Source organism: Erithacus rubecula (genome assembly GCF_903797595.1).
Source record: "Erithacus rubecula genome assembly, chromosome: 2".
NCBI lineage: Eukaryota > Metazoa > Chordata > Aves > Passeriformes > Muscicapidae > Erithacus > Erithacus rubecula.
Window position 1 is genome coordinate 27,047,062 of NC_136685.1, and position 14,800 is coordinate 27,061,861.

Consider the following 14,800-nt stretch of genomic DNA (forward strand, 5'->3'; position numbering starts at 1 on the left):
AATCTAGAAAGGGAGCTTTCAGGAAATGAGAGAAACTATGACTGACTATAACAGCAAAGAGGTAAAAAGGGAAAAAGTGGATAGCAAAGGTAACCCATAAAAAGCATAAAGTTAAAAATATGAAAACAAATTAAAAGAGCCTCCTTAAATATATCAAAAGAAAGAAACTTTTAAGAGTAACTATGTCTTCTGGGAACTTCAAAGAATAAAGACAGTAATTAAGGAGGAGAAGGACATTGCTAGGAGCACAGAAGATTTATTTGCATCAGTCTTCACAATAGAGGATGTTAGGGAGATATCTACTCTTGGGTAATAAAAATTAGGTACTATCAGATGAAGAGGTGCTGGAACAAATCAATCATTTGAAAAACAGGAAGCCACCATGGCTGAAAATCCTGAACAGGTAGTTGAGCTATGCAATCTCTAATTGAAAAACAACTCCTTTACTGGAAGGTTAGAGAATAGCAAATGTTTCACATACATCATAAAATGAGTTTAAAATGATTCAGGGAATCAAAGACTCATAAATCTTACACCTGTACCTAACAAATTAAAAATAGCAAAATAAAACAAAAGACCATGAGATGATAGATCTGTGCAAAGGAAGATGGTACCTCACTCATCTGCTAGAATGTTTTCAACACATCAGTAAACTACTGAAGTGGTCAAAGGAGAAACAACAGACATCACTTATTTAAACTTGCTTGACAAAGTTTCTCATGGGAGATTGATAAAAATAACAGACATGGACAGAAAACTGAAGACCTCTGTTCAGCAGCACTCAGAAGCAGGAAGATATTAAAATGAATCAAGACAAGATTATAAAGAAAAACAATGTTTTAAAAATCAGAGCTGCAGCCTGATCTGAACCACTGTGCGCTGTGCTGATTTCTACATCTCAGAAAGATATCAGAGAACTAGGGGGTGTTTAAGAGGAAAGTGACAAGAATTATAGAAGCAGGGTTTTGTTGAAACAGAGTGCAATACTTTAAAAGGATATTAAACAGAGGCATGGCAAAAATATGACATAACTGTTAGAAGTAAGCCAGAATCTCACTTCTCCCTGAATTAATATAAGAATATGGTGACATATGAATATGTTGAATTAAATAAAAAGCTAGCAAATCTAACAGAACATCAGTTTTCACTTAGTATTTATGCTGTGAGACTCATAATTTGATAATGTTCAGACAGAAAAAAAAAAAAAAAAAAAGATCTAAAACTATTAGGTCCTTATGTGGAAAACAGGAATGCATGGAGTTAAACTAACTAAATGAGGGGAACTTAAACTTATTTGAAGACTTAAAGAGAGCTCTGTATACTGAAGACTAGGTGAGATTTTTTTGAAGTCAGATTGTAAAAAACAGTCATGTTCTGGGTTTTCTGCACCTTCCTCAGGAGTCTTCAAGAGTCACCATCTGTGGCAGAATGCTGCACATGTGATTCAGAACCCTTTTGCCTGTACTCTTAGTGTCACCTATTGCATTAATTTCACTGCTTCTAATCCAGTTATTGAATATATTGGATTGAATGACAACATCAAAATGCTTATAAAGCAAGTAGCAGAATTTAGAATTACTTGTGAAAACCTTTGCTGAAGAAACCATACAAAGAATGAAAACAAACAAGCAAGTAAATCACGGACTTTTTCAACTTGAAAATTGTCAACCAATCAAAAGTTTGACTGAATTTGGAAGGTGACATTATTGATAAAAAAATCAACTTCCCAAAGGTAAGTTAGCATTTTTGCCAAAATTTTTCAATTTCAAAATAGAACATTTTACTCACACATGCCTCCAGTCATGCAATATATTCTTGAGCACCATCTACTGGTGCTGCATTATTAATTAGCTATTTATGAATATATGAATAACTTCTCTAATAAAATTAATTAGAATCATATAATTTTTCTAAGTATTTTTTAAATTGAGAAGACAAAATATAGTCTATTATTTATTAAATTAATATTTCCTCTTAATAACACAGAGAAAACTAATACTGGTGAAATTCACTTAGAATCTGAAATTAATAAGAGAAATATGCTGATTCTTAAAGGTTTGTAACATCCTAGACCAGAAAACAAGTCCATGAAATTTTTTCCAATTTGCATTTGTTCTCAATCTGTTGGAATGACAAAATATTTTTCTTCTCTACTTATTTAGGTATGTAGTGAATTTTATAATACCTGTATTATGGCCAGCATCTTCCATTTTATTTCTTTTCTTCACACCAAATTACATAACACTTCCCTTGAAGTGGTCACACCAGCTTTGGATTTAACATTTTTCCTGACTAGGAGCTGGGAAATACAACTTGGTGTTCTGCAGAAGAATTTGTAATGCAGAGTAGAAAGTCTGTTCTTGCCAAAGGGGATTTTGAAGGGCCTCGCATATCTGCAAAAAGTGGGATGTGGGAAACAGACCAGGGGCACTCCCACATAAGCCAAGAGGCTCAGTGTAACTATCCCTCAACTCTTACCTGTAAATTGAGTCTGTAAGTTTCCTTTCTTGTGTACACAGAAGTACACATGTCAGTGTACTTTGGAGTCAGTGAAACACAATGATGATGATGATAATAATAATAATGGTGAGTAAAATCTTTGTTGAAAACAATGTAAATCTTTTTTTCAAATGTGTGCCTTCAGTATTATAGATAGTCTTATTTGCTGAAAGGAGTGACACTGCAGGCTGCAATAGTGACCTTTACCTGAAAAGAGTTCCCCTAAGGGTGACTGGTGATTGAGTAAGAGAACAGTCCATTCTCCAAAGCCACTTGCTTTAAACTGTGGCCTTCCTTTACAAATTTGCACCAAAACTATCACTGATAATTCCAGTTACAACTGTGTTGAATTTTGTGCTATGTTCACTAAAATCTGGACTGAAGTCATCTAGCTGCTGTCACCAAGATACCAAAGATCTCAAAGTGCTTCTGCTGACTTGGGAGAAAAAACCCAACTAAACTAGCTCTTTGATTTATTCCACCCAACATAATAAATTGGGTAAGGCTTATTTTTCTCATTAATACAGAAACTACTGAAAAACATAATTTTCCTCCCTCTTTCCTAGTTTGGATCAAGCCCCACCTTGCTGAAACAATTGCATTGAGCCTAGAAAGCAGCACTATAAATTTAGCATTCACTATGTTGTGCCTATCCCTACAACACTACTACTGAGTGACATAACACTTCTTTCAGTGCCTTGATACTTTCTTTGTAGTACAGATGGCACCACGTGTACCATGCAGGGCTGACAGCCCTCCAATGAAACACTGTGGGATTGCATTAATACATTACTCCTAGGTTTTAACAGAGGCACTCAGACAAGATTGATCTACTCAATATTTCCAAATTATGTGCATAGGTTCACTTTGCATCTGCCCTTCAGGCTGTAGTTTAGGAATAAATATACTCACAAAATGGGACCATCCCAAACACAAGTGATTCGCATGCCCAAATTAAACAAACATATTGGCACATTTCTACCTATTTATACTTTGTAGACTTAAATGTATCCTGGCTCTCACTTCTAGACTATCAAAATAACAGATTTTTTTCTTTTATCTCAAATGCTGCTTGACAGCTGGAAAACAATTTTTTTTCTCAAATTTGCCTCAATTCCAGTAGAAAAACACCTGCAAGTGGATCGTAGGTATTTGTGTACTCAGCAATATGGTATAACTTATTTTAGTTCCAGTCATTAAAACCTGAATTGCTCCAGTCTAATTGTACAAATCTTATAAAGAAATCTTCAGAGTGTTCCATGCTGCCTTCCCATCCCACCCTGTCCCATCACCTCGCACCCCTCTGCTCCTCAGCTGCCATAGTTAACCCAAGCATGACTTGTGCAACTTCCACCCTTCCCTTCACTTTCCCTTTCACTTTTCCCTTCACCCATCCCAGACTCCTCTCCAGCATTGCCATGTCTACACAAAATTGAAAAGTTCTATTCAATCACTGGGTTGGAATACCAAGGAGATGTCTAAAGGCAATCAATTACCATACATTGTGTATTAATTATTTTTAAATTTCCACTCACAGTTAAAGGAGCTACAACTTGCCAATGCCATAAAAAACAGGTAAAATACTTCATTCAGGTTGGGGTTTTTTTCATTACTTACCTTACAGTTCTTCATTTAATGTAAAGAAGATAAAAAAGTTATTTAAATACTGCATTGTATGTACACCTTGGATTTGTTCTGCTCATGTCCCCTTGCCAATAAACAGAACTTCCTTTTAAGTACTTTAAGCAACATGATGATCACTCACAGATAATATGAAATGTCACCAAATGTGAGAGAATTTTATTATCTCTAAGCCAGTAACAGTTGTTTTCATTGCATTGCATTTGCTGGGCATAGACCCTAAACGTGTCTCACATTTTCCTTGCTTTGGGTAGATATTTTTTAATTTTATTTTGACAACAGGGATATAACATATTTATGAGCGTAAAAGCTAGCAGGGATGTGGTTTACAGCTTATACCTATGGAAAACACAGTAAAAAGCTATAACCGTGTTTTGGTTTACTTTGGTCGAGAGTGGTTTGTGACCAGCAACACCTCTGATCAGAATTTGTGCAGCATGTAATTGAAATCATAAAAGCTCTGTGCTACTGGAATTCAAACCTTGCAGGAGCTAGAACAGGACCATAGGGGAGAAAACCATTTGCTTTAAGGACTGGTTGGTTTGGATGTTGTCCAGGTATTCAAACTTTCATTTCATCGGGGTGGGAGGTCGTGTCCAAAACCACACAGGCATGTTTCATGTGAACTTTGAAGGCGTGGAGGGGCTGCATCACCCCACGAACTCAGCGGGGCCTTGTGCTCTCTGCAGAATGGCAGCAGTGGGAGCACACGGCAGCCAGGCTGAGCGCTGCTGACTGACAGCAGCATTTATTAAAATGTCATCTCCTAATTTTCACGCCGGATATCTGTTGTCGTGCAGACTGCCCCGATATCTCACGCCAGCGGGAAGAACCAGAGGCCAACCCAACCCGACCTGGGGAGCGGGAGGGACACAGCGGGAGGGGAGGGGAAAAAAGCATACCCAACCATACCCACATGTAGCAAAATTTCAAACAAAAACAAAATAAAAAGGGCATGCCTTTTTTGTGGCACAGCTTTTGTCGTGCGCCTCTCCCGTGTGACCCCCCCCCGCTGCCGGCGGTGCCATGCAGCCGCTGTCGCCTCGCCAGCCGCGCTCCCGCCGGGCGAGCCCCGCCGGCTGCGGCTCCATCCCTCCCGAGCGGAGAGCGAGCCGGGCACAGCCTCATTCTGCCGCCGAACAAACACGGCGCTAATTGCAGCCGCGCTGACAAAATTGCCATTGTTTCTCGTCAGAGGCGGGCGGCAGTTTGAAGGGTTTATCCCGGGAGCCCCGTATCAGTTAATCTGCATCGCGGGGCCGAGCCGACAGCTCCCGGGGCTGCGGCGAGGGGGAGGCTGTGCTTTGGAATAAAAACAAGGGGAAGGAGATCAAGCGGGAGCTCCCCGCCCCGGCGTCCCCGTTTCCCTCGCTGCCCGCCCGCGGGTGTTTCTGACGCCGGGGCGCAGCGCTGGGAAGGGCGGCCGGGAGAACCCGCGGGGCGCGGCGAGCGGCTTTGGTGGGGCGCGCACCGCACCGCACCGCACCGCACCGCGCCGCGGCCGGGGCGCGCACCGCACCGCACCGCGCCGCACCGCACCGCGCCGCGGCCGGGGCGCACCGCACCGCACCGCACCGCACCGCGGCCGGGGCGCGCACCGCACCGCACCGCACCGCGCCGCGGCCGGGGCGCGCACACGCAGGCGCCCCCTCAGCGGGCGGGCGGGGGCGCGCACATGCGCGCGCTCAGGGCCCGGCCGGCAGGGAGGCGGGCGGGCTGCGCGGGCACGCACGCGGGCTGCGCGGGCACGCAGCGGCAGAGGCGCACGCAGCGGCGGGGACGCGCTCCCGCCGCCGCCGTGCTCCCTGCGCGCCCGGCGCTCACACCGCTCCCCGACATCGGCAGCCGAGGACCCCCCGCCGCTGTCCGGCCATGAGTGCGGAGCGGCGAGGAGGAGGGAGGAAGGAGGAATAAGTCTATTAGTAATAACAACAACAACAACAAAACCCACCAACAAATCCGCACTAGCGCCTTAGTCCTTCTCTCAGACCGTCGACTGCCTGGCATCGCCGCGCATCGGGCTGCTGTGCTGAGACTTTGTTTCAAGTTAAAAAAAAAAAAACAAAAATACAAAAAAACAAAAGAGCCAACAAAAAGCCAAACAAAATAACAAAAACCTTCGCTTGCTCAGCCACTTCCATTTTTTCCCCTGCAGTCTCGCTGGTTTGAGGTGGTTGTTTTTCGTTTTTTGGTGGTTTTTTTTTTTTTTGGTTTTTTTTTTTTTCTGTTTTCTTTCCTTTCATGTGGTTGGATTTGGTGGATCCGGAGCCAAAGCTGATTTTTTTCCTCGGTGGGGTGTGCGTGTGGCGTGCGGGGATTTTCTCGCTGCGTTTTTTATCTTCTGCTGCTTTTTTAAATCTTGGTTTTGAACCTGAGCCGGGAAAAATGGGAAACGGTGCTTCCGTCAGAAGGGGAATCTCTCCATCACTGTTGTTGGGACGTGTGCCTGTGGTGCTAGTGTTTTAGAGAAATAGCCTGACAGCTTTCGGAGTGGAAGGTAAGGGTGCCCGGGGCATTTCCATTTCCCATTTCCAGGGATTACGACTGGAGAGCTTTTAGCCTGGGATTCCGGGGAGGAGGCGGCGGAGGAGGGGGACAGGCTGTTGCTGAAGGATAGAGAGAGAGACAGCACATACGAAATGATCTCCGCATTTACTTCAGCGCTGCAGTTTAAAAGTTAGAGAAGTCCGTCTTGCGACAGGTCTGCTTCCCTGAGAGTAATTTCCAGCGAGACGGAGAAAACCTGAGGTTTGTGCACGATTGGGGTAATTTGTATGGGGGGGTGGGGGGAATTGTTAGGTTAATAGGAAGTTAAAATAAGAGAAGTCAGTGGGTCTTCTGTTGGGGAAAAAAAAATAAATGGAGTGATGGCGCCGTCTATGTTCGGCTAAACTACAGTGTCACCTAGAAAATCAGTTCGGGGAATATCCAAACTAAATGCCCGTTTCTTTTCAGAAGAAGAGGATTCTCCCCCTTCCCAAATGGGCAACCTTAAGCCTCTGTGGCCATTCTTTAACTCCCTCCTCCATGGAAAAGAAAGATATTTTTAATCTGAGTCTCTTAATCCTTCCAGCGAGCAGGTTCACTCTGCATCTAGCAGTGCTGCAAACTAACTGAATGCTGCCGGCACACTCAGTTCGTGTGTGTGTGCATGTGTGCGTGTGTAATGCACACAGGGAGAGAGGGATTAAGACGGCGTTCTGTTTCAGTAGCCGTGCATGAACAAATGCACAACTAAAATGAGGGCTATTTGATTACATTTCTTCATAGAAAACAGCCTAGCACTGCAGAGGTCTTTATTTTTCTAGTGCAGATATTACATAGGATGGAAAAAGTCAGAGGCTTTTTTCCTTTTCAAACAGAAGAGCAAATAAGCTCCCTTTCTACTTTCCAGATTATAAAATTAATCCTTTTTCATGGGTGGAATTCTTAATTTAGACACTTATTGTCACATTGGCTTTCAACGCCTACACCATCCTGAATAACACTGCGCAGAACTGCATTGCCTGCAAAGTGCTTCAGCAAAGGGGAAATTGTTTCCAGAATTCCCAATAAGTTTCTCTTTTTTAAAACCTTAAATGTTGTACCAGCCCTGTCTGGAGAAGGAGAACCATGTTATTCATTGAGACGGATGCTCAGAAAGGAGAGAAAATCTGACCATGTGGATAGACCCAGCAGCAGCTCTGCTTCTTTTTTTTTTTTTTTTTTTTTTTTTTAAACCTCTGCTATAAAGAGGGTTAGAGTTGCTACTGCTTTTTGCCCATTTCAGGATTCAGTGTTTGCATTATAATCTAGGAGATACAAAAATCTCTTCAAGGGAGCTTAATCCGATGACTTGCTGTGTGTTACGCAATGGGAAACAGAAGATGCCTTGCTGTTTAGTGGGGAGATGAAAAGCTAAGCAAAGACACACATCAAAACTCACTAACCGTGCCTGTGTGTGTGTCTGCCTCTGCTTACAGAGCAACAGTGGAAGAGACTGCAACCTAGAGAGTTTTGAAATTAGGTTATTATCACTTCTTTCTGTTGGCATTTAAGAGCAGAAGGTGAAAAACTACTCATTTGTAAGAGAAAAGCAACTTTTCAAAGGCTAATGCTGAAAACCTTAAACCTGGAATTTTTGGATATCATTACAGAGGTAATTGTAACTCAGGTTTGCTGTATGAACCTAGGCCACTGTTAAAGGAACAGAGCAGGTGGAGACTGTGAGGGTTGGCAGGTGCAGTAAAACAGCTTTATTTGGAGATACTAGCAGAGAAAATGTAATATTTTATTTAATTGTTCAAATGCACAGCTGCAAAACACAGGAGCTAATCAGACAGTACAAGTAATTTGTAATAAGAGGGCAAGTGCAGTCCAATAGGTGCAGAGATCCTGCTGTAGCACAGCCAGATATACAGAGCTACTGGTTGTAATACTAATACTGTGATCCATTTTATATATCCTTAGAGGCTGAAGCACACTGAAATTATGATCCAAAAAACCTGGCATTTAGTGATCGTGTCAGATCAGAAGTAGTTATATCCATCTGTCTTTGTTTCTTTCTTCAGTAGTGTCAAAATTTTATTAATACATTAATCTCAGCATTTTCTGCCTTTTTAGAGACCTCTGTATACCAGGCAGCCAGGGGGAAGATATGTAGGCATATGGGAGATAATGTTCCATCTGTAACAAATAGTAATTGGTGCACTTTTAAATTATAGCTGTAATAATTCAGTTACTTCCCAGACTTAAGAGACAAATCACATATAACAAATTCTACCAGCTTTCTTTTTCTATTCTAATGAAATGTTGCATGTACATATCGTATATGTACATCCATAACTATAGCAGATTAATTATTTACTTTTTGAATAAATAAATAAATAAGTTTATCTTCTCTTGGTCTGTCAGGTAAAGTATATAGGATTTTGCTTAAGTTGAGCGGTTCTAGTCCACGCCATGATGACTAAATCCTAGAGAGAAGAGGACATTCCTATTAATAATCTAATAGATGTGGAGTTCTAATTTGTCTGTGGGAGCCGTGTCTGCGGCGATGGCCGCGTGATGGCGCTGTGCACACAGCGGCAACCCCGGCCCTTGCGTTATAAAATAAAAATTACCTGCCCTTCTTTCTGAAAGGGGCTCTAACTGCAAGCTTGAAAACAGCTGGCTCGAATATTGGAAGGAGTTTGGTTTTCTATGCGTGAAGAATTCTACTTGCATTTTTATTTCATTTCATCTCCTGCAGGCCAAATGACATAGGATGAAGGCTGTTCGTAATTTGCTGATTTATATATTTTCCACCTATCTACTGGTTATGTTTGGATTTAATGCTGCCCAAGACTTCTGGTGTTCCACGTTGGTGAAGGGGGTCATTTATGGATCGTATTCTGTAAGTGAAATGTTTCCTAAAAACTTCACAAACTGCACTTGGACGCTGGAAAATCCAGATCCAACCAAATATAGTATTTACCTGAAATTTTCCAAAAAGGACTTCAGCTGCTCCAACTTTTCTCTCTTGGCTTATCAGTTTGATCATTTTTCTCATGAAAAAATAAAGGATCTTTTAAAGAATAACCATTCTATAATGCAGCTCTGCAACTCCAAGAATGCTTTTGTATTTCTGCAGTATGATAAGAATTTTATTCAGATACGTCGTGTCTATCCTATCAACTTCCTAGGATTACACAAAAAAGAAGAAGACCAAAAATCCTTCTTTGAATTTTTGGTGTTGAACAAGGTGAGCCCAAGCCAGTTTGGGTGTCATGTGTTATGCACTTGGTTGGAGAGCTGCTTGAAATCTGAAAATGGGAGAACCGAGTCCTGTGGGATCATGTATACAAAATGCACCTGCCCTCAGCATTTGGGAGAATGGGGAATAGACGACCAGTCCCTGGTGTTGCTCAATAACGTGGTGCTGCCCCTCAACGAGCAGACTGAAGGCTGCCTGACCCAGGAGCTGCAAACCACCCAGGTCTGCAATCTCACCAGAGAAGCCAAGCGGCCGCCAAAAGAAGGTAGGTGCTTCTTGGAGGGGGGGCTGAAAGCCATGGCAGTGTCTCAGTCCTGCTGCCAGCTCTCCTTAATGCTCACGCTTGTTTCAGTTGCTCTCCACTCTGGCTCTCCTCTACATGAGGCAAAAGGGCTGGAGAAGATGCCCACTCCCTTAATGGCAGGGAAGGCTGCATTTTCATTTCTAAACTGGCCTAACCTACAGCATATAGTTCTGCTGAGCATTGTTGAAACTCCTCACAAGTAGGATCCATCTGTTTTAAGGCCTCACTTACAGTAATGCCCACAGGTGGTGTGCCAGAAATCACTCTCCCCCTCACCACCTCTTTACAGCAACTACCCAACTTCTTGAAATGATCCCTCGACTTTGCAAGGAAAACATTTCCAAAGGCATGCAGGCAACCTGACCAAAAGACCAGGAGATTTACCATGTTCAGGACAGCTGGTCCCTGGACCAGACCTCAGCAACCTACAAACAAACCAAGAGCAAATGCAGTTGCATAGGGTGCAGCCTCTGTCTGAGATGCCTGGAGAGGCGAGGCACTGCGCAGGCAGGACATGCTGGTTTCACCCCGGGAGCTCTGAGAAGGGGCCGGCTGCTCCTTGCACCCGTTTTCCAGGCAGTCTCAGCTCCCGGAGATGAAGGCTCAGAATCTCATTGCAGTATTAGCGAGGAGGGGGTTGATGTGTCATTCCCAGCAGCTGCTCCAGTCCCAGCAGCTGCTTCATGTCCCCGCTGGAAGAAGAGGAGGGGGGCGTTGTGGAAGGGTGGGAAGATAGGGGTCCAGCAGTTAGCATGGCAGCCCTCCACCTAGTCACTCTGCTACGTACCTCCTGTTTTAGCCTGACATTTTGGGGAGGTTTGGGCGGGAGGGCGATTTTTAAAAGGACTTTGAGGGGTTGTGAGGCAGGGAAAGCGTGGGTTGAACATAGATGGGGGCTCTGGATGCAGGCTCTTGGCGAGTGGGTCCTTCAGGGCTGCCATGCGGGAATGGGGGGAGGGGGAGGATAAACCATGGAGCCTGGGTATTGCATTTTAATGCAGGAAATGTTCCCTCTCTCCTTGTTTTTTGCATAGCCACAAAGCTCTCAGTCTGTGGCGAGGCAGTGCCAAGCTCCCAGCCCCCCTAATAGAAGTTGCTTTGTGGAGGAATGTAACATTGACACGTTGTTAGGAGAGGATTTTCTTTAAGGGCAGCCAAGCCCCAGTGCTGTGGGAGAAGAAAAGCTGAACTTGCTCCAGCTGCCGCGGTGCCAGCGGCCAAGGGCAGGGCCGGGGGAGGGGAAGGCTGGCGAGTGGGATGCTCTCAGCATCCTGGGGCTCCGCTCTCTCCCGCTCCCGGCGGCCCGGGACCAGAACGGGTCAAAGGGACGGGGGAGGCCCGGCTGCCGCACACATCTAGAGAAGCTGGTTCAGTGGCAGAGCTGGTCTTTAACATCGCTTAGCGCTAATGAGCGCCTAGGGAGGCGGCCCCGGCCGCAGCGGGCGGAGCCGGGCGGGCGCTGCGCGGGTGCGCGGGGCTCTCACCGCCCGCAGCGCCCGTCCGCGGCCGCCCCCGCCGCTGCAGCCCCGCCGGTGCTCCCGGGAAGCAGGGCAGCGCTGCCCCGCGCAGAACACAAACACCGCCCCCGAAGGCGCGCAGGAAGCGCAGCCGCGCAGGTCCAGCGGGACCCTGCGGAGCGGCGAGCAGCGCATCCCCCCGGGACCACCGGGAGAGGCGCATCCATCCTCCATCCTCCATCCCTCCCTGCCTCCCATTCCCGTCCTTTGGCTCCGGCTCCCTCGTGGGGCTGGGGCCAGGGAGCGCATGCGGTGCGCAATGGGAGCCCTCGCGTCTTGACCCAAAATACATTGAATTCCAAGGGGATGAGTGTATCCAGGTTAAAGCATCTGTTTCAGAAATGGACCTAGTTGAAAGGACAGAGGAAGATTAGGGAAAGCATTTCTCTGGGTTTTTTTTTCTTCCCTTAAAATTTGAAACGTTTCCAGCATATTTTGCTTCCAATTTCCAGGCATGTTTTAATTCTTGCCCCTGCTCTTGGGTGTTCCTGCGTATGAGCTTGAGAAATGGCGTTGTTAGAGAGGGTGGAAATTTAATTTGGTGGGTGGGAGGTTTGATTTGCTTGTTTTTCACTCTATTTAGTGGGGCCAGTTTTGAATTGATAGAAATTTCTACAGTATTAGAATTATTTCAATATTTTATTTAATTGCTTTAATGCACTTTGAAATTGTTCATCATATTGTTAATCAAAGTTATAATCAGTTTCCAAAGTAAGCCTCATAGTACTTCTCAGTTAGCAGTAAGCTTTTTGTGTTTAGTCTTTGTTTTCTGTAGATACATTCATTAAGCACATCAGTCTGATGTATTTGTATGTAAGAAGCTGGTTTGTGGTTCAGATCAAGGCCTTACTGAGGGATCAAAATGTAGAATATTCTTGCTACAAACGTGATGCATTTAATTACTTCTGTCAGTGAACATTAAGGCAAGAAATACAAATTTTGTTTTCACAGACAATCGAGTTCAAGTGTAGCATAAATAAGGTAGACCAATAGCTAAGAAATGATTGTTAGGGTTCATAGTGGCAACTGAAAGTGCAATTTTGCTAGTGTAAGTTGAGTTTTAAGGGAAATTGAGTTTACTGTTGAGAGAGTGCTCTAGATTTGGTAAGACTGTGTTTTATGGATTTGTGCATTATTTTGAGGTTTTGTACTGACATTGCCTAGAAGTGACTTTTGGAAAGGAATTGCAAAGACCTGACAGCTTTCTGAGTATTATGCAAACCTTCCCATCCATCAGATTTGCTTGCATCAAGCTTGACTGTATGAAGTGTAAAATCTTTTCCCAAAACTATTTCAGTCACATTTTTAGAACCCTTATGTAAATAGAGAGCATTTAGATTAAAGCCAACTGTTTCTATTTTGAACCTCTGAAGATTTTTGCAATTTTGAATATGATAAATGGCTTAGGAAAATGGATGAAAGTCAGTATTTTTCCTTTTTAAGAAGTGTTGCATTTTACAAAAGACGTGACAAGTATACAATGGATCATTGTGTTTCTAAATGTGCTGAAGTGTTGAACAATGAAAGGATCTAGGTCAAAAAAGTAGAAGCTGTACTATTGATTTTTAATAAAATGCTTTTGGAAATATGTGGTTTATTCAGCATTTCTTCTGTAGGAAGATCATCTTTGGTGTCATTGATTAAAGCAATATTGAAAATCGCTACCATTTCACTTAGACCCAGTTTCCTTGTATCTAGATCCTATTCTGTGGCCTTACATTTGAGATGCTTACCCTGGATCAAAGCACTGGCAAACAGATCTCAATGAATACTTTGGCAGGGTCCTTAGTTTAAGGACTTTGGAGAATTTATCCTCTTGATCTTTAGTGCTATAACTGAAGTATGTCATGAAGTTTCTGTCAATAAGACAGGGCTGAGTTCCAAGTCTAATAGACATGTTAAGACTTTGTATGTAGTCAATCCAAGAGAGACTCCAAAAACCTTTTTTCTTATAGTTGCCATAAAATTATTGTGGAGTCTTGTACTAGCTACTTAGAGAGGAACTATAGAGAGTTTCCTATTGTGTTTACTGCCAAATCTGACAGGGTTCCTCCTAAAAGAATAGAAATAATTCCTTGTCCTGTTATTTACATCCAAGAGAATAAGAAAAGGGATGTTCACATTTGTTAAATTTCAGCATTTGGATTTCCAGGCTTAATCTTGTATTTCATGATCAGATGGTCCAAAATAATTTCATTAGGGATATTGTATTATTCTAGAAATGTAGCATTGTTCTACTTTGTCATAAATTCTAAGAGTTCACTGTGTACCGGCATCTCATATTCAACAACTGACTTTTTTTTTTTCCTGATTTCCAATCTGCCAACAACACTGAGATCTTAACAGAGGATTTACTGTAATAGATGTCTTTAAAATAATAATTTATGATACACTGTTGAATAATAGTAAGGTGCAGGATGCAGACAGTTTGGTAGAACCTTCATGGCATATATGCATTTATTTATATGCCATTCCATGAATGCCCACTTCCTGTTGCACACATTTGAGATGAATTCATAATAGTCATCACATAACCAGAGGTCACTAGCTCAATGAGTGGGCTGGACATCCCTAGCCAGAAAGTCACAGCCAGTAATTCCATGTCATATCATGGCTCCATCACAGGACTAAAACTGTTAAATCAGTGATTTGTCTAGTAAGATAAAAAATTACAAAATGGAGTCTAACATCCGTATACTTCAACAGGAATATTTAATATTTAGTGTGCAACAACTATTTTAGATAAAGGTAAAATATACATAATCAAAAATAAGAAAAGCTTTTATCCAAGATATTGAATGGGTACAGTAACATACTTGAAAGAGGCTTAATAATATTTATATCCTTCTGTCTTCAGTGGCCCTTTTATTCATGAGTTCGAGGGGACAAAGGAGGATGAGCACTAAGGGAAAACATTAAAATAATCAGTAAAGAGATCATGTCTGTAAGACTGGTTCCCCGTGGAAGGAAATATTTTAAAAACTCCTGTGGATTCCCATGTGCTACATAATATGCCTTATTTTGACTTATTTTTCTAGAAGAAAATGATCACCCTAAAACTTTATATTTTTAGTACTTATTTGAGTCATTCTGAACCACTCATAA

General features: G+C 43.0%; 1 protein-coding gene across 6 annotated transcripts in view; it reads left to right on the forward strand.

Moving 5' to 3' along the window:
• Nucleotides 1-5,879: 5,879 nt before the first annotated feature.
• The window catches only part of ADGRB3 (adhesion G protein-coupled receptor B3), a 436,843-nt gene continuing 427,922 nt past the window's right edge, over nt 5,880-14,800 (forward strand). Inside the window, exons 1-3 of one of the 6 annotated variants that reach the window (XM_079298879.1) lie at nt 6,539-6,637; nt 6,802-6,888; nt 9,371-10,139. In XM_079298879.1, the coding sequence (XP_079155005.1) occupies nt 9,386-10,139 (754 nt within the window). In that variant the 5' untranslated portion in view covers nt 6,539-6,637; nt 6,802-6,888; nt 9,371-9,385. Of the gene's footprint in view, nt 6,638-6,742; nt 6,889-9,370; nt 10,140-14,800 lie in introns of those variants that run through there. The other 5 variants (XM_079298882.1, XM_079298884.1, XM_079298880.1 and 2 more) reach the window with 5 other exon arrangements.